The sequence below is a fragment of the Pezoporus occidentalis genome, unplaced genomic scaffold, assembly GCF_034315485.1.
Source record: "Pezoporus occidentalis ecotype Australia unplaced genomic scaffold, CSIRO_AGI_Poc_V1 ctg13, whole genome shotgun sequence".
NCBI lineage: Eukaryota > Metazoa > Chordata > Aves > Psittaciformes > Psittacidae > Pezoporus > Pezoporus occidentalis.
The window spans coordinates 10,265,440-10,291,963 of NW_026913103.1; the positions used below are offsets into that span (position 1 = coordinate 10,265,440).

Sequence of the window (26,524 nt, forward strand, 5' to 3'; positions counted from 1 at the left end):
GTATCTAGTGGGCACTCAATTAACACTCGTTGTAGTTAGAAGTACAACTTTGCTTTTCTTACAAGTAACGTATCTGTACGTACATTAACATTTGTAACGATTTAAGCATAAATACAAAAAGTAATCTTTGTAAACAGTTCTCATATCATACCAAATACCCAATACAGAATGTTCAATGACGCATTCAGGTCACTGCTGTTAGGACAAACCAAATTAATTATAACTCAAATATATACTCATTAGCCAAACATATTCTACGAAATATGAGAGCTGCCAATGCAAGAGTCAGAAGGACAATCAGAACAGTTGATCCAGTGTGGTTCATGTTGACTCTTGGTTGCTGTACCCGATTAAAGTCAGTTGAAGACGGAGGCCGTCTCTGACTCTGCTGCTGGGCACGGCGCTGCCGAGGACTCATAGACGTATTAGTGGACACTGAAGGAGTATACTCTTGACTGGCTGCTGCACTGATGTTCTGGGTTTCAGACTAAAAAGGAAACACGGAGAGTTGTGAGGCAAGACACTATGTAAGATCAGCAAGGATCAAAATCATTAAAACGCACTCTTCAGATAATTGTTAATACTTGCAAGCCTGATAATACATGTCACTAATAATTACAAGATTGTTACAGACATCATTTTGTACAAACACTGTCTTGAAAAGTCTATTTCAAGCTGCAAATTAGCAGTTTTAAGGACTTTATTCTTTTTAAGGAAGAAAGTCTGTCAAACAGTACTTGAATTCTAGATTGTTTCCAAATCATGAGATTTCAAATATCTCTGTCTACAATTTGCTTAGCTCTCTGCAGTTCAATATATCTTTAATAGTCCTCCAGTTTAGTCTCTGAGGATTTATACCATCACCTAATACTGAAAAGGAAACAACTTGAAAGAAGTCCAGAGAACAATAACTAAGCAATGCTGCACTGCTTACTGTGGACAGCTGGGTCCAAAACTCTGTTCTCATCACCACCAACACCGCTGGAAAAAACAAAACAAAAAATCCTGAACACAAAACACCTACGTGATTCCAGCATGAACTACTGAGCACTGTACTTGTGCATGCACAAGTACCTATTGCCCTCTACTGGTCAAACATTGCTCTGCCATTATATGTAGTGAACAAAATAAACATTAGCAACTGATGTTCAGCTCAGAAGAGTATTATTTAAATAAAGTACTTTTCCAGTTTGCAAGGTTGAAACTATGGGCTCCAATATTCCACTGTCCTAATCCTCCCTGCAATACTGAAAGGCTCATACTTCTGACATTTTAGTATTAAAAATAGTGACATAGCATAGTTGTTGGAAAAAAACATTTTGCCAAAGTTTCAGTTTTAAAGTGTTTAAAAAACAGTACCTCTGACACAAAGTTATTAATCTGAAGTCATCCTTTGACTTCTCAGAATAGTCTGCAGGTATTCCCTGCATCTATTCTCCAGAGTTAGCTTTCTCCCCCCTCCCCTCTTCTAAAAGATTATCATTACAGCAGGCAAAACTAGAATTCCAGACATTCCATATTTACTTCCAAGCAAAAGCCTTTTAATAAACACAGTATCTACAACCCTAAGCTCTGCACTGGCCAGCTACTATATCCACAAAAGATATCCTTTGCACATGGCCAGGCAGGGAATGTCCTCAACTGTGTACCAGACTTGTTGATCCACAAGACATGGTGCTGTTGTGACTCTTCGGCCACATATTCTGCATGTAGGAGAAGAAATCCAAATTTTCACCTAGTCATTATTTGACTAGCCCAGGGAAGAGATGCTCCTTTCCTACCTCCTCCTCATTAGTATTATCCAGTGTTTATCATCAACATAGAAGCACTGATGTAATTACACATTTGACAACTTGCCTGTTTACACAGGTTTCTTGCCTAAGCAAACAAGCTGCTTGGGTAGCTTCAAAGAAAAATGTTATTTTATCATCAGAGACAGCCAAGAACAACGTTATGAGCAGCTTGCCATGATTTCCATTACACTGCAGGAGAAAGTCATCCTGCTTCGTAGACAACCCACTGGGAAGCTTCTCATGCCAAGGGAAATAAAGACTCAGAGAAATTGAGCATTTGACAAATGAAGTTCCTAGATTCATCTACACTCCCATCTTTCAGAAGAGGAGAGGGAGAAAAGTTCATTCAGGAAGCAAAACCAGCAAAATTCAGCAGGCAAAGTGTTGTTAAACCAGCTTTAGAAAAAGGAATAAAAAAAAAAGGAGTCTAGAAATATTTCTGACCCTTTACACTTACTAACAAAAGTAACTAGCTCTGGCTACCACACACCTGGGTTTCTTCTCAAAATTTTAAATCTAAAAATAGATCAGAAAGGTCCTGTTCTGAATGAGACACAGTGCCACACACTGACATTAAGAGAACTGTGATTCAAGAGAAACCTCACTGACGACTGCAAGGCTTGAAATTATTTTTTGGAGCCAACTATATATATGCATCAGGACTGCAGAAGACTGACTGCCTCACGCAAAACTGAGCTAACCCACTGCCTTGGGATTCCCAGCATAATCAATGACAAAGTATTAGCAGACATGCAGAAGCAAGACAGATAAGGAAGGAGTGATTATTACCCGGTATAAATTTGGGACCAGATACTAATGTATCTTAAATACTCAGAATCGCAGAACTGTTGAGGTTGGAAGGGACCACCACAGGTCATCTAGTCCAACCTCCCTGCCCAAGCAAGGTCACCTAATGCACATTACTTGTGTCCAGATAACTCTTGACTATCTCCGAGGAAGGAGAGTCCACAACCTCTCTGGGCAACCTATTCCAATACTCAGTCACCCTCACAGTAAAGAAGTTCTTCCTCATGTTCAGGTGCAACTTTGTATTTTAGTTTATGTGCTAATGCTATGTTCTTGTCCTAACACCTGGCACCACTGACAAGAGTCCGGCCCAATCCTCATAATATAAAGAGTTTTTGTTTGAAGACTTAATTGCTAAGAATCCCAAAATTTAAGAATCTGCCAAAAATGACAGATGAGTTGTATTACATGGTAAAGAAAAAAAAAAAAAATGAACTCAATCTTCTTGTCTTCACTTGGGCAAGTTTTTAAATTCTCCTTAAGCAAAAATGTTGAGATTTGAGATTTTTAGACTAACAAAAATCTCACATGACAACTTCCATCCAATTTTAAGTCGTTTTCTGCCAAACTATACTGGAAATGTTGGTGATGAAGGCTTAACAGACTAAAAATGTTTAATAAGAGCTATGCAGTAGCCACCTTTAGCATGTGATCTTTACAGTCACTGAATATGCACTTAATGTATCACTGTATATCTGAAGCTTCTGAAACTGTTAGGACAGGTGGAAAACTTTGCTTTAGGGAAATTGCAGTTTGATGAGTAAGGCTAGTTCAATAAAATGAACACACATTAGATTTAACAAAAAGTTCTATTCTATAACAAAGCACAAGCAAGGAATTTATGTTCAGCCTACTGAAGAATCGTAGTATTCACTGCATCATTTATGTGTGCAGGCTGTTATTTTAAAAATTTTTATCAGAATGCTGGAAGAATTAAATAATCACCTTAGAGTGGATGTTTTAAAAATATAACAACTCTAGGAGCTCAGAACTATATAAATCCTCTGGGTTACTGAAGCCTCTCTCAGTTAAACTCATGATCTAAGAGATATCAAAAAAAGACAGAAGGACCAGTGAAACACTTATTTGCCCATGCAACTTCCAAATGAAGAACAGCTGAAGTTTGGCACAGCATGGCTTAACAGCTAACAAGAAAAATGTCTGGTTTTTAATGAATCAAAGTTGGGCCAAATACTCCTGATTGTCATTTAAAATTGCTGCTGCAGTATTAGGGAACTTAAGACACGGCTTAATAGTGATAAAAGGAAATAACTTTTTCACAACATATTATTCAGAACACATGATTAAAAATAAGGGCTTCTATAAATCCTGTGTATCATAACAGCCTCATTTTCTTACAGAAAGGTCCCTCATCAGTTCAAGATTAGTTGACTTCAGTTACACTGTTTATTTCATCACTCCTCATTATTACATTTCAGCCAGCCAGTACATTAGTGCAGGACACTGCTACAGTATATTGCTTAATAACAAGTGTTTTGAGGCTTAATGTATTTCCAGGTTATCAGAAAAAAAGTCTAACCACAGTCTTTAACTTGTAACTTTATAATTCTTACTAACTATCAGTTTTATTCATCAACTATAAACACTAAGGTGGAACATCATTCCACAGCAATACACTAAATGTAGGTTGTGAGAGGGTGGTGGGTCTACCTCTGCCCTTTTTGTTGTCAAAGGGAATAAATTTCAAGTTCACAAGAGCAAATTTTCTGCAGTAGCTTTTAATTAAAACACACATTTGTAGAATAAGTGGCAAACACTTTATCCAAGAAACGTAACAAATAGTTTTGATGTTCCCCTCATTCAGCACTTGAAACTTTGTAAGGCAGAATTAGGTCTCTACACAAGAACTAATCCAACAAACTGATTTTACACATGCAAGAAGCCAAACTGAGTAGAAAGAATCCGGGGTTTGCATAGATACTCTTCTTTCATGCCTCTGGCCCCCTACTTTGAGAAGAGTTCTATTTACTTTCACAAGAACACAGCTGAAATTCTTTAAAGCAGTCTTTCCTGTTACACAATTCTTTATTCCACAGTGTGGCTTTAACTTTTCACTTCCTAATGGCTCCAGAAAATACCTAACACTCAAAATGTGGCAGCTCAGAAACACAGGTATTGCTTCAAACTCAAATTAACAATTATGAGCATAACAGTCTGACCCCTTAAAGCATGAATCCACTTTTCATCATTTCCAGTTCATCACATTTAAACATCTTTACATAAATTTACATGTTTAAATATCTCATTTCTCTTGGGACTGTTCTGCTAAAAATGAAGTTAATCTTTAATTATTAAAACTGCATAAATGATTAAAAGACATTTCTTAGAAATTGAATTAAAAAAAAAATAAAAAAAAATCAGCCTCTTTCCTCAAGCAGATGCCAGCAATGCCTCGGTATTTTGGTTAGTTCTACTATATTAGCCAGGATTTGTAATAAGAATAAAATAAAATGGTTTATTAAATCCCAAACAATCTGGAAAAAATCCTTATTGTAGGAAAAAAGTACGCTATTAGCATGTTTATATTTCCACATAGCTAGAAAATATGCTGCCAACATGCAACAGATGGTCTGACGTTATTTGACGTGGTTTAGGTTTTTTAACTGATCTGCAGCCCCATCCTCTCTAAAAAAGCCAGCTTAGCTGGGATTTGCCTGCAATTTAGCAGTGAATTTAGACTGCAGTTGCCACAGTCATAACAGCAGCTGCCTTGGCCCACTACCAGACCTCGGTCACTTCCAAAACCTTATGTAAGCCGTACACCTAGCAGTATTAAATCATAAATGTTATACTTCAAACAGTAAGAATATTTTAGATTCACTTAAGAAGTTATAAAAACCAGGAAGATATTCTTAATTAATATTTAAGTGCTGCAAATTATCATTGAAACATTTTTTTGCCTCTGGCTAAGAATTCTAGTCCAAAATCTTGTATTATGCAGATGGTAAATTGTAGCACTTCAGACACCATATCATTTTAATGGACTGTTAACCCATACATTAAAGGAACTAGTGGGAACAAGAACTGCTAAAAGAGTATTATTTGTTGTTTTAATTTAAGAGAAGGAAGTAAAGAGATCACTATTTCTAAAAGTGATTCAGCAAGCTATTTGCTAAAGTTTACACATATAAAAGTACACAAATTCTAAAAGAAGCAAGTACAAAGTACATACTCTTAATGAAGCCTCCAATCAGCTTAATAGTACCGACTGCATGTTCAAACTATGGCTGAACTTGCAATGATAAAGCTCAAAAACAGACCATACCGTTGCATTTGTTGGGTCCTGGACTGCTGTAGCTGCACCACCCTGCTGGGGCTCATCAGTGGCAGAGTAGTTCAATCCTGATGTGTTTGAGGGTCCAGCATCAGACTTCCTGGATGAATTGACTTCTGCCTACAAGGAGTACATATGTAGGCTTCAGAAACAAGACCAAAATTGCTCCAAAAAGGTCTGGCTCATTTTGGAATGTGTATTTTAATGTACACAGAATATAAGACTTACTGAAATGTAATAATCAAGTACGCCAATTGCATTTCAATTACACATCAACAGGCTTAAGAAATTCTCTTTAGAAATAAACTTATGCTTGTGCATCTGTAGTCTTAAGTAAAAATTTTGTTTTCATGTAACAGGCATAACATTGAAAAAATGCACAGATGTATAGAGTAAAAAAGAAAACTCTTCAGAAATCTTTGGACAAAGCCTTGGGTGAGATGGTTTAGCATGAGATGTCCCTGCCCATGGCAGGGGGGTTGGAACTAGATGATCTTAAGGTCCTTTCCAACCCTAACTATTCTATGATTCTAAGATCCAGGACATTATGCCAGAAGTAACACCATTTTTTAAACCTTCTGTTTCTCATGTCCTTAAATGAATGCTGACTACTACTGTTAAAAGTAAAAGCATATATAGCCTGTTTCCCAGCAGGGCTAACTAGTCCCTGGTAAGTGCTAACTTAATGTGGCTATAGTGGCTCCAGTACTGCAGTTGCCTCACAGCCAGAGTGGGCATACATGCAGGGCACTACACTATGTCAGGCACGTATGCCTTAATTTCCAGTATTTAAATTTCAGCAAAAGCAGAGCAAAACAAACAAAAAACCAACACAAACCTAAGTCTTGTAATAGTGCTTTTGTACACATTTTTAAAATGTCTAATGAGCATCAACTCCCAGAATTTACATTTCATGCTTTTGGAAATTGAGACAATCAGCAGTGACATGTAGAGGATCCTGAAGAAACCTCTTGTTACAACAATATATATGCTTGCAATAATCTCTTGGGAATAGAAAAGGACATAGCATCATAGTCCTCCACCGATACTCTTTTAAATTTATACATAAAAAAATCATGACCAGATCAATTTTTATCAGCAAAGAAGTCACTTTCCAAGTCATATATCTGGATCTCAATTTGTTATAAAGCTGACAATTCCAAATCTAACACTTGTCTTCAAATGCAGATATAAGTAGTGGTAGTAGTAGTAAGAAATACAAACCAAGTATTAGAAACCAACCAGTTATGGTGATAACAAGAGGATAAGAGCACAAAATAATAATATTCTTTCATGATTCTATTTTTTGTGAAATTAATACACGCCAAGAAGAAGGGAATTTATCTCAGGAGAAGCCAAAAAATACGTCACTGAAACAACCTGGAGATTAAGTTTTAAAACCACAATCTGACGACACTGCTATTCTTTTGCACTTGAATATTCTAACATTGGATAAGACAAGTTATGACTCAAATATGCACCAGCAATGAAACAACACAGGATTATGAATAATTTAAGCTGGAATGGATCTCTAGATGTCACCTGGTTCAGCTCCCTCCTCAAAACAGAGTCATGTTCAGCCATCTCCAAAGCTGGAGATTCCACATCTTCTGATAGGCATCTGAAAAGCCACAGGCTGAATTTTCCTTTCCCATATCCAGTTGTATGTTCCCTCCCCGGAACCTGTGACCACTGCTTTTCATACTTCTGCTTTTTCTAAGAGTTCAAGCTTTATAAAACACATACACTAAAAAAATGTTCATTTGATTTACTTTCATTTATGAAAGTACTAAGTCTAGTGTGTCAGACTGAATTTGGACTAAAATTCAAGAAAATAGAACATTTGGAAGTTCCTAAAACTGAAATATCTTTTTTTGTCACCCAGTATCTATTTTCTTCAGCCTTTACCTGTGCTTCCAGAAAACTGAGACAACTGAGACAACACCGTCATCAAGGGTAAAAAAAAGAAAAAAAAACCCAATATATTTAAATGTAATAATGATGGTAAGTGGAGAATTAGTTTCATGGCAAGATATGCCTTGTGATGGCAACATGTAGGTAAACCATGTTGGTTTACAGTAATGCATATGCTATTAGTCATCTACCTTCCTTTTTTGCTTTTAAGTGGAGTGGAGCTCTCAAAGTGCAGAGAACAATTTACAAGTCAATGTAAAGCTGATTTTAAAGAAGTAATTTCCTATTCAAACAGTGAGGAACAAAGGTGAAGGCTCACAGAAGCAGGAAAACTATAATGAGGAAGTGTGCTTTGCTATTTTTTCCTCCTGAATTTCATATTCCTTCCTCAATAATACACATGGGTATTTTCTTAAAAGTTACCATTTTGCTTAAACATGAAATGATTTCTCACAATCCCAGGATCATCCAGAAAAAGTTAGGAAATCTCTTTTTCACTAGCAGCAATTGCTAGTATGTTTGCTAGTTGAAAGGTGCTCTCAAATTACACAGTCAGGTATCTGATGTTAAATCTTACCCCATAAATTGACATGGAATATATCCAAATGATTCCTACCTTTTGAACTCCCTGCTAGTAATTCATATGATTAGTTTACTACAAACACATGAATGGAATGCCTTAGCCTAACACCAAACAAACAAACAATAATAAAGTCAAGCAAAGCAGAGAAGCAGGAAGCTTAAAAGAACTCAATCCCTAAAAATTAATTTGAGAAAGGGAGGGAAGGCGCAACCAGAAGACAGAACCGTTTCACCTTGTAAAAACCCCACAATGGATTGTAGAAGACTGAAGAAACCCAAGCCTTTTGTTCTTTTCTCCTTTGCTTAGTGCTTGTAATTAGGATGTAGAATTAAGTATGTGGATACATGGAACACACCAATATTCTTTAGAGATTAATGTCTTTAAGTATGTAATTTTAAAACTGAAAAAGGTATGAAATGTAACAGTTCTTCCTAAAAAAAGGAGAAATATATACTCTGATATTTCTAGAATTTCTGTGATGAATATTAACAGTTATTAAATAAAAATGCAGTTTTTAACCCTTGTGAAAAAAGCCAGGAGCAGGCAGTCCATTGCTTTTCCAAGTAGCTTAACTTCAAAACTGTTTCCTCATCTTTTCCAAGATTTTTGAGACTTTTTTTTCATAAGCATTATTATACACAGACCCAACCACATCAACATGGCTAGATGTGAGATTGCACAGAAATATGCAGGTCCTGCTCAGCAGGAGGCAATCTTTATTCTCATGGCACACACACAAAAAAAAAAAAAGCAGTCTTTAGGACATTGTAAGGAGAACATTGGTGATAAAAGGGGACATATTAGCACCCCTGACCTTAGTATCTATCCATCACCAATGCCACATTGTGATACTATATTCCACTGTAGTATCCTGCCCTCATGCACAGCAGTCTTCCTTAGTGGCTGATTTAAGAGTTTAGTGGAAAACCCAGTGAAAAACAACCCTGTGCATGCAAGACATGCAATCTTCTAAGGCACGTATATGACTGAACAAACCTTACTTTCAGTGAAACACAAGCTACAGAACACATTTTTGGGTAACAGCAACTTCCATACCAGAGTTCAACTTTCAGTATCTTCAGCTGCAGAGTAGTTCAAAAGAATTTGCAATCATTTTTCAGTAGGAATATGTTTTATTCCTTCCATAAGCCAAAAGAAGAAAAAAAAAAAAATCACAAAGAAAAAAAAAATTAGGTTAGCTTTGCCCAAAGTTTCCTAATACTTTTATGATAACACTAGTTCTGGAGAATTTAATCAAGTTGTCAGTGACTGAAAACAAGGAAGTAAAAGTGACATAATTAAGCAGTTCTTACCACAGTGCTCACCACTGAAATTAAAACTAATCAATCAGTGCTTGAGATGCACAATTTATTAATTGGTACATTGCAAAAGACCCACTTCTATTTTTCCCTTTCAGACTGTCCTAAAAAAAACAGATTTCCACAGAGTGACTGATGAAGGTTTATGAAATGATGAATGTTTCTGAATTTATAAAGCTTTCCCTCTTTTTTTTTTTTTTAATTCTACACAACAAAGATGAAAGTTTAAAATGGTGACTTCACCTTGAAGCTAATTTGTCTGGCAAGTTCTTTAGCCTCCTTGTCCGCCTGGCTTGACACTCTTCCAGATGTTAGTGGTAAAAGGGCTGTCTTCATAGATGTGCCACACATTTCACAACAGAAGTCTTGTGACCTGCCCACAAATGACATAACTCAGAATAGAGTGTTCTCATAATGCTCTTAGGTGCTTGTCTGAACAAACTATTTGCAAAACAACCCACAGAAAGACAAGTGGTGTCAAGAGTAATAGCTTAAAAGCACTTCCCTCAGACCCAAATCACATTATCTTGGAAAAACACGTTGAGAACTGTATCTATACATATCCTCACATGTCATTTAGAAAAATACTTCCAATTTACTTACATATTGTCATTATCTGTACTTTATTAATAATTTGTTACCATTTTAAAACTTTATATCTACAGCAAATTAAAAATGTCAATTATCAAGATCTAACTATTATCAGAAATATTAAATTTGACCCAGGAGCTTGCACTTCAAATCCAGGAATTTCAGCTTCTGCAAGAGCATTACCTGTCCTCTCTAGCATACATAATTTGTCTACAGGGCACACCACATGCAGCTCTCCAAGCCAGTAAGAAACCACACAGCCTTGATAATACAGTATAAAAAACAACCCCCTAAACTCTGCACCTAAGCAGGGTTTATTAGCTTTGACTCAGTGCAACACTAACTCGGAAGCTGCAGATTCTGATTCACCCAGAGTACAGGCAGAAAAAACTCACATATGCCTGCAAAATAAGGTACTGGTTGCAACTTGGAATACAGTAACTTCACTTATAAGACTGGGATATGGTCTTTCAAATACCTTCTCCTCCCCAGGTGGGAAAAGGAGAAAGATGAAATACCCCAGAGGTCTAAGATTTAATTTAAGGATAATCACAGAGTAGTTGAGGTAAGGAGTGACCTCTGGAGATCATTCAGTCCAGTTTCCTTGCTCGAAGTGGGGTCAAGCAAAACACATTGCTCAGGTCTGTTTCCAGTTGTATTTTTAATACGCCCAAGGACAGAGACTCCACCACCTCTCTGGACAACCTGTGCTTTGACCATGTGGGCTAGCGCTTAGACCATTTCCACAGTAAAAAGAATGTGTTTTCTTGCACTGATTGAATTTTGCGGTTTCGGTTTGTGACCACTGCCTCATGTCCTGCCACTGGATGCCACTCAGAAGAGCCAGGCTCTGCCTTCTTTATGTGTTCCTTTCAGGTGTTTGTACAGATGGATGAGATCCCCTGAGCCTCCACTTCTCCAGGCTGAACGCTCCCAGCCCTCCTAGCCTTTCCTTGTATGAGACATGTTCCAGCTCCTCCATCACCTTCATGTACCTGCACTGGATTAGCTCCAGTAAATCCATATATTCCTTGTACCCTGACCTGGACCCAGCCCCAGCCTGAATCCAGCACTCAAGATGTCTTACCAGAGCTGAATACAGAGAAAAGATCACATCCCTCTACCTGCTTGCAATGCTCATCCTAATGCAGCCCAGGACACCAAGCAAGGGCACATTGTTGTCTCATGATCAGCTTGGTAACCACCAGGACCCCCCAGATCCTCCCAAGCTCCTTTCCTGCTTGTTGGTTGGTGTTACTCCTCCCTAAGGGCAGAACTTTGCTCTTCTCTTCGTTGAGGCTGAGATTCCTCCAGCCCGTTGAAATTCCTCTGGATGGCAGCACAACCTTCTGGTGTATCAACCACTCCTCCCAGATTTGTATCATCTACAAACTGGCTGAGGGTGCACTCTACCTAATCACCCAGGTCACTAATGACATTGAATAGCACTGGCCCAGTACTGACCCCTAGAGTACACCAGCAGTGTCTAGCCTGCAGCTGGATTTTGTGCTGCTTACCACAATCCTTTGAGCTAGGCAGTTCAGCCAGTCCTTAATCCACTTTACTGTTCCCACTGACCTAGGCTGTACTTCATGAGTTTCTTCTCTAAGAGCATGATAAGGAAGGTAACACCAAAAGCCCCTGTACACCAAGTTAATAATTTCATCACGGTCACAAATCTAATTTTAAGTTAATTTCCTAAAAATCATTTAGGAGCAGCTGCTCCAGATTTTTTTTATTGTTGTAGTATTATTATTGCCTTAAGGGACACGATGCATCATTGTCTCGGTTATTTTCTCCCCTACCTACACTTAGTATCAACATGCTCATTTTCCCCCCATGCTGCAATTACCACTGTATCGCAATGTTAATTACATCTCTATACCTGAATTTCAGATGAAGCTCTAACTTTGACTACACAATGCTGAAAGGAACACAGCCCTCTGAAAGTATTTTTTTTGACAATAAGTTCAGAGTTTGCACAATGCTCAGAAAGAAAAATCCCAAACTTATATATATATATTCATATATATATACATATAAAATATACAAACACACAAGGCAGAAAACTTTTTTTTTATATTTGGAATAAATGCAAGAGAACAGACTGAAGTGACTTTACTTTCTACTCAATGCTTAACCCTAAAAGAAAGTACATATGTATGTACCTACATTAACGAGCTCAGTACTTACTTCTTTGCAAGAGCTCTTCTTTCTTCTGGAGTATAATCCAGAGATCCTATTGCTCCTTCACCTTTGGTTGGCATAAATCCAATAATGGCTAGTAAAGCTGTTCTTACTAAAATGGGAAAACAGAGATACAAACAGGATTGGAGAAACAACTATTATGTCATCTCACATTACACTCAATACAGAAAAGTTGCAGTTCTGCCTGCAAAACTTCATTTTGTCCAAGGGCATAATCTGGATTTCATACAAGCACCACTAGGGTTTTTTGGTACATAGCAAGGCTTTGTTCATTTTTCAGACTTCTCATTATAAATGAAATGCCTTACTCTTCCATCAACCAACACAGAAAAGAACAATTGTCACAAAAATCTTGCATCAATATAAAGATTAGAATTCCAGACTTTAAAAATGGGTTCTGAAGAAAAAATGGTAAAACAGAATTAACATATAAATTGTGGGGGAGGAGGGAAGAAAGAAGATGGGGATTGATTAGGGTTTTTTTTGTTTTGTTTTGTGTGTGGGTGTGTGTTCACACGCGTGCATTTTCTTCTATTAGACATGAATTCTGCAACTTAGTGCTCACAAGCTCAGTGGCTCTCTCCTATGCAATGTACCACAGAATTTGTTCCTTTTATGTCATCATGCCAGGGAAGGAGCTTACTTAAATACTAATAACACCTCATCCAAACTGAACTGCCATCCAAAACATCTCTGACAACATCTGTCCTTCAATTTTGTTTTATATAGTTATGATATTTAAGAATTCAAGACATCTTGCAAGCAGATTTAGCAAGTGTCACATGAATATAAGTAGCACAAAATAGAGATAGGATGTTTACACCCCTTACTTAGAAGACAGTATTTTCTACTCTTTAAAAAGACCATAAGAGACTTTACAAAAGTTGAAGAGCGGTCTGATAGAAAATTTCTAAGACTTTATCAACATATTTTAAACATGCAACTGATATCCAAAGAAGTAACTGATGTACTGTACTTGGCAAAACTAAAATTATAAACACAAAAATACTGCCTTGGATGAACTGTACCCACTCTCCATTCCTGTAATAATGAAACAAACAAAAAAAAAAAAAGTCAAATGTAGAAACATTCAGTTACTCTGAACTCAGACCACGTGTCTGCCTTCCTGAATGTCCAGAAGTACAGCATCAGAATTAAAAGCTGACCACACTCCCCTCTCTTCAGCTGGTTTTAGTAGTTATTCAAAAATGGGGTAATTAGGATGTAAAGTATTTTCATAAGAACAACTGAAAAAACCCACAACAAAACAAAACCAAAGAATATTTTAAGTAGTCTGAGAATTCTTAATGCTTGGGCATCCAAATAAATAAAAGCTTACCATTTCCCCTCAGTTTCTTAGCCCTTTCACCCCATAATTATTTAATACCATTCCCAAATCCTCCTATGTCACTCCTTCATGACTTTACATTTCCTGAATACTCCCAGACTTTCACACTCTCAAAATTCTTCAACTCTTCCACTATAAATATTCTTTGTGAGATTTTTTCAGTTTAAAAATCTAGTTGTTTGTTGGGCTTAACATTCTCCAAATAAATATTACTTACTACTCCATGATGGTTGCCACGTTTCAGGATGATGCCCTGAAATGCTTAAACAAATTTTCTTCCCCACTTCAAACCTGCCATTGGCCTTCAAAGGAAGAAGGAGGATACAATAAAACATGCTGGAAGTTAGCTCTTGGGTTTTGGTACATATTGTAAAAATCCTGATCAAACAAATCTATATGCAAACAACACTTGAAAATGACATTACTGTCAACCTCACAAAACTGTCATTCAGCCTTCTGAACAAAGTCTGCCATCTGCCTCTATTTATGCATGAAGAAACCCTGATACCTCACGTCCCAGTGTAACATCGTGGCTTGCCTGCTGCTCTTGTAACCCACATACAACACGCAGACAGCCTGATAAGCTACAGCTCTATGAAACCAGGCACAACTGCAGGCCTTTGTCCCAAACTACACATGACCAACGTCTCCAACAGAGACCAAGCAGGCCCATAGAGAGCACGGAAGATTAGATAATCAATCAGCAATGTCATTACTCCTGAAGAAAACTTACATTTATTAGGTTCAAAGTTACATGCAATTACAGAATACCGAAGTCACTTTGGAAGACTTCTGGTCTTAAACTGGCAGCATTAACTGTACTATACCTTTCTTATAAAAACTACCTTAAATTCCAAGAATCCCCCTCTCAGACACCTACAGTTAAACTGATGATGTAAAAAGCAGAAACTAGTAAACATGCTTACCGTCAGCAAAATAATGCTGGGTGGCTTCATGGGATATTCAGGTGGTAGTACAATTCGCCCGTGATAAATCCCTCCATCAAAATCTGAATCTGGAGGGCCTCTAACAGTAAAGTGCCATTCAAAAAGATTATCCTAAAACACCCCCAACAAAGGGAGAAGACCAAAAAACAGAAAGAGAGTGTTATCAAAGAAGTAGACAACTAAACACCATTTTCTTGAATAAGGACATGTTAAATAAACAGTGCACACATAAGTTTTAAGAAATCAAAATCAAATGAAGAGTAAGACAACCAACACAGTACTAAGTTTCTGGTTAAGAGGATAAAATATTGTCGATTTCTGGTAATTTTCTTACACGATGGCTTTGTTGAAACCCCCAAATTCATTATTCAAGCTCTTCATTCTAGTTCTGTTAATTATGACAAGAGTTTTATTAACCAACAGATGGAAAACACAGTCAACTAAGGGAAAACTAGGTCTTTGACCCAGTGAGTAATAATTTCTGGTCAACTGATGGGGACCTACTCAAGGAAGAACATTAACAAGTCTCTCCAAAGCCCCTTCCATGGCCAACTCAGCACTGGGACTTGACTAACGCCCCAGAGAATTCCCATCCTCTTTTGCTTGTCCATAAACAATTTTGAAACAGCTATTGTGCCTTACTGCACAGCAGGTACACTTTGAAATTCTGAATATCATTTTCATAAGACATGTAACTAACTTCTCTTCGAGCACTATTTCTCTGGAGTTCTGTGTTTTGCTTTGTGTATCAGATCTCATGCTGCCCACACTGAATACTTAACAAGCAGAACAACTCCTACTGTTAGGACAGGAGTGCAAATGAGGCTTTGTCAGTAAATGAGAGCTCTCAACTAACGCTGAACACTGCTATCACATGGGTGTGACTGCCAAGCTAGTTACAACTTTTTCAGGGATAGGAGTCATCAACATTTCCAGCATTTCCTTTCATCTGCTGCTGTTCTCTTCCCAGCAACTAACTGTTCTAACTCAGAAATAAGACCTTCATGTAAGTTACAAGCAATAGCATGAATCAAACCTCACATTTCTCCACAGGAAGGGGAAACACAAGGTGCAGTCAAAAACTAGTCAATAATAAAGCACATTCTGTAGTACCTATTTTCCATATGTATACTAAGTGTGCTATGCATTTCTATAAAGTTAAATCAAACCTTGAGCTGAATACCACAGAACAGTGTTTTTTTTATTATTCCAGGGAAATTAGAAGGGGCTTCTGCTTAGCATTTAGCTACCAGAACTTCACTATCCTCTCAGCCCAAAAAATTAACTGGGTGTTCAGAAGACTTCAAGAAACTACTGTTTAAGTGGAATATAAGCAGTCTCTCTTATAATGCATCCAGAGATGCTTTTTCACAGGTGTTTTCATATGCAAAATCCTCATAGATCACCTAGGCCCAAGTGTTTTGTTAAGCAACTCATCAACTGAGCCAGATGTCAGGTTTGGGTATATGTCCTGGGTTCAGCAGTAGCAGTTATTTTTCTCCTTCTTGGTAGCTGGTGCAGTGCAGTGTTTTGACTTTCAGCTTGAGAACAGAGCTGATAACAAGGATATTTTGGTTTGGCCAAGGACTTTGTGAGCCTCATGCTCTGCCAGGGAGGAGAGGAAGCCAGGAGGAAGCAGAGACAGGACACCTGACCCAAGCTAGCCAAAGAGGTATTCCATACCACAGCACATCATGCCCAGGATGTAACTGGGAGTTACCTGGAAGGGCTAGGACTGCGGGGTTGGAAGAGGTATCGATCGGTGCTGGGGGGGTGCGAGTTATTGGTCGGCTGGTGGCGAGGTGTTGTATTCTCTTCCCTTTTTATTCCCTTTATCATTATTATTACTGGTGGTAGCAGCAGTGATTTATGTTATACCTTAGTTACTAAACTGTTCTTATCTCAGCCCGTGGGAGTTGCATTCTTTTCGATTCTGCTCTCCGTCCCTCTGGGAGTAGGGGGAGGGCAAGAAGGGGGGGAAGTGAGTGAACGAGCTGGCTGGCTGGGTTTAAACCATGACAGTATAAAAAGCTTAACTTAAACATAATGCATTTATGCAGTCTCAGGAAGGAGGAAGTGGAACAAACATAACTGTGCAATAAAATTACTCAGATGCAGTGTAAAATGGATAATATGTACTTTCACCAACAACCTGGAACTACAATACCATTAAAGTGGAATTCTGCTTCAAATTTTCATCATAGGTAAAAGATAGCTGAACCATGGTTAAAAGGTCTGCTAGTACTTAAATATGTACATTTTAAATACATATGCACACAGAGAACTTAGCCTAATTACAAGCTCTTGCAAACACATAGAGAAACAAACCTCCAAAGGCTGCGCATGATAATGATCTGTAGGATCCTTCAGCTCTGCAGCCTCCTTCATCAAACGCTTGACAGCTGAAAAAGCAAAAGTTTAAGGCATGAAAATAAAGACAAATTTACATGTTTTGCATACAAAAATACATAAACAGTTCTTGAAGAGCTCCTTTCAGCTAACTAATCTTTTCTAGCACATCCCAGCTTCTGCACTGGAGTTACGATCCAAGACACAATACAAACTACTCACACTGAATAAATCTTAAGTGAATTACACAAGCACAAAGTTATGAAAAATATGTTGCATGGTCACAGATTTTCTCAACAATGAACACTGGACCTAAAGTAGTTTTTCATTTACTGACACTCAGAGAATGGGTTTGTACCCAGCCTAGCAGCATAAAAGTGCACACGGGATCTTTGGCAGTGCACATCGGATTTGTCTCAAAAGAAACAGCCTTTTGACCGCATAGCTCCAAGGCTGTACCCTGGGTGTAAGTGCCAGTGGCTGGCAGGCAGAAACAGAATCAAGGGTTTGCACTGAGAAGTAACAGCAGCCAGGTGGGGACAACCAGCAAGTGGGGTCCTGTCAAGTAGAATTTTAAATGGAAGAAGTTTAAAGTATGTATTTTTGACACATATTTTTGTATTTAATTGACAGTGATATTGTATGTATTTTTTCACAGCATTAGCTTATTATCAAGAAGCCAGACTATAAACATCTTAAGCCAACATAAAATGCTGAAAGAATATGAAACATTATTCCACTCTCAGAGCAAGAAATACAGCAAAATATATAATGTAGCTTTAGTGGAATAGAAATAACTTGCTTGTAAGAAGTTTTTAGTATTAAGCAACCTAGAGTATCTTAAGAAGCACAAGTCTATGAAGAAAGTCTGAGAGGTAGGGCTGTTCAGCCTAAATAGAAGGCTCCAGAGAGACTTTACTAGGTCTTCCAATACTTAAGAGGGACTTGTAAGACAGACTTTTTACCACAGCCTGTAGCGACAGGACATGGTGAAATGGTTTTAAACAGAAAGAGGGTAGGTTTAGACTGGACATTAGGAAGAAATTTGTCACTATGAGGGTGGTGAGACACTAGCACAGGTTGCCCAGAGAAGCTGTGGCTGCCCCACCCCTGGCAGTGTTCAAGGCCAGGCTGGTCGGGGCTTTGAGCAACCTAGTGCAAGGTGTCCCTGTTCATGGCAGAAGGGTTGGAACTGGATGAACTTTAAGGTCCCTTCCAACCCAAACCATTCTATGATTCTGTTTCCATGCCCCAGAATGTCAACTGACAGGACGCAAAGAACAGTCTGAACCAGTAAGTTCATTCTAAGAATGTGTGATCCAGTGAAGAGGTCATTAAACTGTTCCTTCTTTAAGCATAGCTGCAGCATTCATTACCACAGCTCCTTCTTTGGCTAGTGAAAGCTGCAACAGATTAAAAAAAAAAGCCAAACCCACCATAATTCACAAAGTCTGCCTGCAACAAGTACATAACATTCTTTTCTAAACTTCATTAGAATGAACTTTGATGCAAAATATGGTATTTCAACCCACTTAAAATCACACTGAGTCATCTGAGCAAACATTTAGCAATGGCAATTCTGAAAAATAAGAATGGTTTGGGTCTATTCAAAATGAAGAATTACGAATTGTCAATAGTCAGAAAGTATCACTAATTCAGACAAAACAAATTTCAAATCAAGACATTCTATTTTTCAAAGCCAGGTTTTTGAGACAAAATAATCAAGGTACTTTTTTATGTGGCATGACAGTCAGCATGATAAATAACCATGCTTTCACAGGTACACTCATAGGCAACAATTTATCATAATGATCATTGAAATTACATGCTGAGGACATTAAGCTTCTGGACTGACTCTTGAGAGTAAAGTTTCTGTCCTGGGAGGAGGTGAAGGATCTCTCCACTGCTCTGGGGAACAAAAGGAAGAACGGGTGCTATGGGTCAGAGGCTCTGCCTGACAATCTGGCTCTTATATTACACAAAACTGACCAAATTCTTCTGAAAAGCAAAATGCTATGTTAAAATTCTGAGAATCAGTTTTAAAGCCACCAGCTTCCCTAAGGATTAAGCGGTGGTGGCATAACAATTAATGAGCAAAATTTGTGTAATATATGCATGTGTGATTTTTAGATTTATTTCTTTCAAAAATAGTTCCCTGGTAAACTCCTAGTTCTTATTAAAGTTTACTTTAAGCTATCCTGAAATTTCTGTTCAACACAACTGCTTCTCTTGGATAACATGGGTAGAGGTGAGGTGGGTGACACTAATCAAACCCAAATTAGGAGGTATCAGTTCAGCAAGGCTCAGCCCCTAGTACTTCACATGAAGGGACAGCATTTTGTGCACACGAAGATGACTGCAGTGAAACAAATTCATATTTAAGTGATATGGGTTGTGCATGACAGCATTTTCCTCAAATGGATACCAACCATTCCACTCTACCAATTTGCAGTTCTTCTGTTTGAGAAAGGACATAATAAACAAAGGAGCCCAAACCAGCTGGCATAAAGCTGGAGATCTCTTAACCTTTCAATCCGGCTTATCTGATCTCTGAGAAAAAAGAATATAACAAGCTGACAACTTTTACTGCTTCAGCAAATGCTTTTTACTTTTTTATTTTTTTAATGGCTGACATTTTTTTTTTCTTCATTTTAAGTAAGATTTAGAGGTCTACTCAGGAGAAATACAGAAAAAAAGAGTAATTTTGTCCAAAGTTACTGACCAAAAACAGCATAGGTAAGGATACAATTTACTTATTAAATCCAGGTTTTCCAATGAATTAGTGGAACTCGTGCAAAGTTTCTCTGGGATAAAGGGGTTTATAACTACTCTGCCCACTTAAGCTATTAGTAAAGTACAAGTCAAATTCATTATGTGCTTGTCTATTAATAATGCTATTAAGTACAACTTGGAAAAATATTACATAATATTAGAAAAATAAAAAGTTTGAAACCACAGAATCAATTTGAATTGAGCATCAAGGCCCTTCAATTAGATGACACATGCGTCATGGATGACACTTTGGGAAAGTCTTTTTTAAATCCAGCTGGCCTTGAGATTTCCCCCTCTGCTCAATACCCGACCACTGAGTCAAGAGTCTCTGACCCATGGTGGGTGTAACCCACTGAGCTCACAGTGTCACCTGCTGAACCACCACCACAGCCAGCCCTTGCAGCAGCCCAAAGCACCTGGGAACTCATTCGATCAAAGTGCCTGTATTTGCATTCAAAATAAAATCCCTAAATTTCACATAACAGTGAATCACAGGCAGTCAGCAGTTCAACTTCACAAAGACTGGACCATGCAATTTAAGTCAGGATTCAGTTCCGTGTAAAGTACATATGATTTCTTGCAATACAACACTGATGAGCTTTGACATTTTAAGTAAAAAAAAAAAAAAAATCCCTTTAAGTGATGTGGTCACTAAAGCATGCAAGAAAACATTTAAAGCAGAGTCATAGGAGAGGCTTCAGCCAGAAGTACCCTGAAATATATATAAATTAGAATCCTTTAGCAGAATAGAGTATCAAATGGTACCTACTCTCGAAATAAAACCACATTACCAAACTTTCAAGTGAGGTCCACATTACTAATGCTCTTTTCCTCTACCTCTGCATTCTTCATGTTTATTCATTTTGCCCTGACTTTCTTAACCTTAGTTCACATCTGTCTTTAGATAGATTTTCAAGTTCCTGTATATATTTTTGTATGCCATTTCACAAAAATACAGAATCATGGAATAGTTACAGTGGAAAGGACCTTAAGATTATCCAGTTCCAACACCCTGTACTTTCATAAAATTTTGCACAGCAGTTTATAGTCACTTAATCTTTAATCATGACCACATTTAAAATTTCATTATGCAATGATACCTGATCCTTCAGAACAACAAGTCCTAGTCACATCCATCCAAAACAAAATCCTTGAAGAGAGATGAAACTGCCAGTTGGGCAAGCCCTTAAACCACTGATGAGGAGAACATACTTCATATTCTGTTTCTTTAAAGCTCTTTTACAAAGCATTCCTTACTGCTCAGTTTATGATGGGACAGTGCTCTGACAGTTCAGCAACAGGGGTATGTAGAAACAGGCATCCTTTTAACAGGCCATGCAAAGATTTCCAGATTTTTCAGTCTTTTGGAACAAGGAAGCCAGCAGTGGAAGAAACCCATAACACTATTGATCCTTCCCATACCACTAGTGACCACCTTATCAAACCTACATCCTCCAGCACTAGAGGAATGGGCAAAATAGTTAAAACTTCAGTTCTGGGTGATCAGCATCACCATTTTAAAGTCATCTCTACCAAAACCTACCATAGTTTAATTATTCCAAATACCACAATCTGTAGAACACCATGTCTCCATACTAGATAATTACTTTTCTAACTAAATGCAAGTGGAAACAATTAAGTTCCTCATTATTCGCTGCTTCCGTGATGTTTTCCACTAGTCAAGTTCCCATTTTATGCTGATCACATGTAACAAGACAAAACACTTGCTCCTACAAAACTGAAGTGTATGATGACAGAACTGCACAACCACCTGGGCCAACCATGGGTTCCAAAATTGCTTTTATTTTAAAATTTGGTTTGATAGTTACTTTGACATGGCCAAGGGCCTTTCCCAAGACCCCCAAGCCTCCTGAATAGCTGCTTTACATCTTATCAGCCTCATGCTATCCTTTTGCAAGACCCACAAGCCTCCTGTACTTACATAAAGTATTCACGACTGTAAACAATGAAACAAATTTTTATTAGTCCACTCTCTTTCAGAACTGACAGGTGTTTAGTCCTCGCTTCCCTCAGAGGAGCAGGAAATACAGTACTCTTCTGTAGTTATAATTCAAAACAACTGTTCAGTCAACACAAAGGGAGATAAAACAAATGTAAGGTGCTTGCTGAATGCACCAACATGTAACAATGTCTTCATCCTTAATCAATTTTTAACATCCACTCAACTTTTTATTTTTTACAAAATCTACCTTTATTTCATACCTGGAAAGTACTAAGCAGCACAGTACTTACTGGCTATTTCCTACTAACCATTTTTTAACAACAAAGAACCGATGCATGCTTGCTGACAAGGAACACTTCTTACTTGTATGGAGTGGAGAAGGAAGTGTAGTTTGTAGGAAAGGCAGTAAGTGACCTGAAGATGACAGCTAAGAGGATCACAATCTCAGCACATTATCAGTCAGAAACCAAAAGCCCTGGGCAGCAAATGGAGGGCATACACACCATGCCTCCCTCTACATGCTCTCCCCAGACCTCCAGTGCCCTCACTAGTCTAATTCTAGGTGAGGAGGTCAGCTGAAAACAAAATAAAAACCGTGCTGAAACTAAAATAAAACAGCACAGTTGTTCATAGTCTCTACATGAGTCACTTTAAGTGGCTGTTCAGTTTTTCAGTAACCATAATGTCCTACCTGAAAGGGAGAGATTGTTACTACAAAACATTGACTACGAGATATGGCAGCTGATCTTGCAGCAGGCTAAGGGTCACAACTCTTAGGAAAAAAAGTAAAGAGATGATTCCAAATATCTCTCTCATAAATTTCAGAAAATAGGGTTGTTCCTGAAGCATGAAGAGGATGAAGTCTGTGCTTCAGTCATCCAAACTTTAATATTGACGGAAGAGGTTTATCAGCCATATGGTAGCAGGCTGATATACACTGACTAATTCATTTTGAAATCCTAAGACAGAAAATAGCTTGCCCTTTTACAAGTGCCAAAAATACAAATAAAAATATGAAGCAACAGCTTAAAAGGCTTTGCCTTATTGAAGCAATACAAAGAAGCATGAAGCATAGAGTTTGAAAATTTCTTCCCTTCCAAAATTAATCGTCTTTTGGAGAAGAAATAAAGACATATTGACAGATGGTGTGAGGAGACAGCTTCAGGTGAATGCCACTATACCTTCTTGCTCTCACAGAGGGTAACTGATAGAGCCAAGCAGCAGCTTAGCACACCACCCTCGCCAAGCCCAGACCTGCAGTGGGGAGGACGTGTACCTACCTACAGTAAACTGAGACCTGCTAAGGACACCAGCTGTGTTGCTTCTCATCAACAGAGACACAGCATGCAGGGGAACAACTTGTTTCACATTGTGGAGAGTTTCCATCTTTCAGATACGTTTGTTTAAACTAACATTAGCCGAAGAAAATGGAACAAGGAAGATGATGAATATATTGACCAGGAGCTATTAGAGCAGAATAAAGCTGTGTAGCAACACTGTTCTTTATGTGGTCTATTTGAAAGCACACAGAAAGAAAGGCACTAGAGAGCTTAACTGATCCTCATCAATCTGGCATAGCAGGCCTACTCACATAAGAGGGATCCATGTAGCCATGTGTAACCACAGAAAAACTTCAGCTCCTGTCATTGCTCTACAACAGAGTCTGGCTTGAAAGGAAGATCAATAAAACCACAGGTTTCTTTTAACAAGATTTTCCAATTTAAGATGTGTTTTCCTCTATGGTAAAGACTAGTATAATCATTAAAATACCTTATACTAAAACTGAAAGTAGTATTTGCTCTTTCTGCTGAGCAAGCAAAAAGTCACCATCTGCAAACAGTTTGCTCAAGTCCAAAAGCAGGTCTGAACAGAAGAAGCTTCTTGTGCAGGTACGAAACAATTACTTTTTTCACTCTGTCTCAAGATAGCACATTCCAAATCCCTAAAGCTGACCAGGATCTAAAGGTTAGCAGCTTGATTCTTCCTCTAGTCAAGTCAGAGCAACAAAAACAGGCACAAGGGGCAGCTACCAGTTCTAAAGCCTTTAGAGAGCTCAGTCACCAAAATAATCCCTTCCATCTGCAGACGACACAACCATTTGAAATAGGAAACATGGTATGGGTTTGGCTTTATGCATTTCAGGGCATTTACATCAGTAAAGACCACCTTAATATCAGAACGATCTACATGTCCATCTCATGCCTTCAGTTGAGTAGCAAGTGTAAGATAGATACCATCATTAAATTGCACATTTGTAAAACAGACACAAAAATATTAAGTAATTGCATATGCTTATCTACCCGGGTAGCAAGAAAAGTGCTGCACTAAAAGCAATGGCTATACATAATTACAGACAACTCATTTCAGTGGACAACAACTGCTGAAGAAACTATTTACTTTAAATCTTTTTTGATATTTATTCAACACCTCCCTGCCCATCTTTCTTTTATGAAAAATGTCATGCATATTGAGAACTGAAATGAGTGCTTTAAATCACATTATAAATTATTTAAATCGCTTTTAAAGTCTCTATAGATTTTCAGCATCTATATGGAAAGAAATAATCCAATATATTAATATGCTATAGAGCATGTTTAATTTGGGGAAACGATACTGACCCACTGCATGAATCATTCATCTCCGCCAAATATGGTTCACTTTGCTGTAGAACAGCAGAGGTGCTGACAACCACTTCCAGTAAAGGTAATTTTCTCTTTAAAACAAGGGGGGACTAGGAATAACAGAAGGGCAGAACATTTCTAAATTAAACCACAACTATTTACCCTCTCCAATCGGAAAGCATGTCATACAGCACACCACCACTACTTACAATAACATGGCAAACCACACTTAGTGAGCATGCTCCCGTGGCCTCCTGAATTCACACATGCAACACGCCCAGCATATCTCCCTAAAAAAATGCCAACAAAACAAAAACAAAGCTTCCTTTCTAATACATTAAACTATAACAAGTACATCATTTGCTTTGTGATCCTTCTTTCAGTTATGCAACATGGGTGTGAGGGCAAAGGCCATAATTTAGCAATAGATACATCATCCACGAGGCATATTTTGTAAATAAGCCTGTCATTTACATTTGTAAGGTACAAGTCATCTTAACACTCAGTTTCTCCCCACCGCCCATACTAGTAATAGCACAGCATGATTAAAGAATAAAGCCACTACTCAAAATAGTAATATAAAGGAGTTAATACCTACTTCCCAAAACTCGACTGGGGGAAAGCAGGGGCAGGTCAGGAGCCACCATGCAAACCCAACTGGCCCTTACAAGCTATGGAAGAGGGTTTTCCTTCAGCAGTGACAGCATGCAGCTCGCAAGAGGTGAAGCCCTGCACAGCTGGTGAGGGGCCATGGCTCCAACACAGCTGTATGGGACAAACCCAACCCATACTCAGTTTCTCTTCCCAGCAAGCAAACCCTTCCCTTCCAGCACTGTTTCTCAAGACGTCTGCCACATTCTGACGCACTCACTTCAAGGATTCAACAGAAAGTCTAGGAGTTATAAGGTATGAATTCCAACACTTAATCCCATATACACACATACATGTAAATACAGTGTGTACAGTAACACTGACGTAAAGCAAATTTACGCAGCACACACTAAGCTATCGCTGGCAATCTGTCCCCTCACAAGCACCTACTTAGAAATGAAACAATACCCAGGAGAACAGAGTACAAGTTCAAAGGTTCTGCTTCCACGAACCAGTAGGAAAGAGTGACAACACGTACACATACACACAGAGCAGGGAGCCTGAGCGTTCTAAACCGAATTACAGCTCAGAGGGACTTTCCAATGCCATCACACCGCGAAGCAGAAGCGACCCAGCCGCCTGCCGCCTAAGCGCCTCCACCTCCCCGCGGCCATCGCCGGGGCCCAGGGCCTCATCCTTCCTCCGCACCGCCGCCCCGGCCCGGGTTGAAGCACCTGTCCCCCCGCGCCCCGGGAGGCGACCGCCGGCCCCAGGTGAGCAGCAGCGGCCCCGGGGCGGGCACACCGCCCGCCGCCAATGGCGGAGGCCTCGACAGCCTGCAGCCGCGCAGCCCCGTCCGGCTGCGGCCTCCCTAGCACCCGCTGGGGCCTGCCGCGTCTCCTACCCGGACTCTTGAGGTTGTACCGGGCCTCCATGGCAGCGGGCACCGCCGCTCGCTCGCTCCTTCCTCAGAGTCTCCCGCAGCGGGGACGAGGGCAGGGGATGGAGGAGGAGAAAGACCGGACCCAACGCCTCGCCTCGGGAAACTCCCCTGACGTGGCAGCGCCGCCGCCGGCCCCGCCGTGACCGCGGAGGGTGGCACCTGCCGCGCCGGCACCGCCCCTGGGCCTCGTTGTCCCGCCCCGCAGCCGGGGGTGGGAGCCGGCAGTGCAGCCGGGCGGGGGCGGTGCGCCCGCGGAGGAAAGGCAGGTCGCGGCGGTGGGCGGTGGAGGTTCCTGTGGTTGTGTCGCAGAGGTTAGATGCGTAGGGCGCTCGTCCTTCTCTGTGGTAGCGTGGGAGAAGCAGCCAGTTTCCACCAGCAGTGGGCAACACTCGGTCCCCACAGCAGAACAGCGGCTCCGGGGGCAACCTTTGCCGTGCCACAGTGGCAGGGGAGTATTTGTAGGTACAACTTTGGTTTCCT

At 39.3% G+C, this 26,524-nt stretch overlaps 1 protein-coding gene across 3 annotated transcripts; it reads right to left on the reverse strand.

Moving 5' to 3' along the window:
• UBE2J1 (ubiquitin conjugating enzyme E2 J1) lies at window positions 1–26,175 on the reverse strand. Of its 3 annotated transcripts, none has more exons than XM_062608386.1 (8): window positions 26,006–26,175; window positions 17,134–17,207; window positions 14,785–14,916; window positions 14,076–14,160; window positions 12,496–12,601; window positions 9,955–10,084; window positions 5,887–6,015; window positions 1–487 (listed from the first exon to the last, which is right to left on the reverse strand). In XM_062608386.1, the coding sequence occupies exons 1-8, from the start codon at window positions 26,034–26,036 to the stop codon at window positions 218–220; spliced, it is 957 nt and encodes a 318-aa protein (XP_062464370.1). In that variant the 5' UTR covers window positions 26,037–26,175; the 3' UTR covers window positions 1–217. The 3 variants fall into 3 exon arrangements, with proteins under 3 accessions (XP_062464370.1, XP_062464369.1, XP_062464371.1); XM_062608385.1 differs by lacking the exon at window positions 26,006–26,175 and adding an exon at window positions 19,584–19,644; XM_062608387.1 differs by lacking the exons at window positions 5,887–6,015; window positions 26,006–26,175 and adding an exon at window positions 19,584–19,644.
• Between the last annotated feature and the right edge of the window lie 349 nt (window positions 26,176–26,524).

Bases quoted from the DNA above. Each gene is read 5' to 3' on its own strand.
- UBE2J1 (XM_062608385.1), bottom strand. From the start codon at position 19,629: ATGTCCTTTCTCAAACAGAAGAACTGCAAATTGGTAGAGTGGAATG. The intron at 14,161-14,784 runs GTAAGCATGTTT...CTTCCTTTGAAG, and splicing joins CCAGCATTATTTTGCTGACG to GCCAATGGCAGGTTTGAAGT. The intron at 488-5,886 runs GTATGGTCTGTT...TTTCCTTTTTAG, and splicing joins AGGACCCAACAAATGCAACG to TCTGAAACCCAGAACATCAG.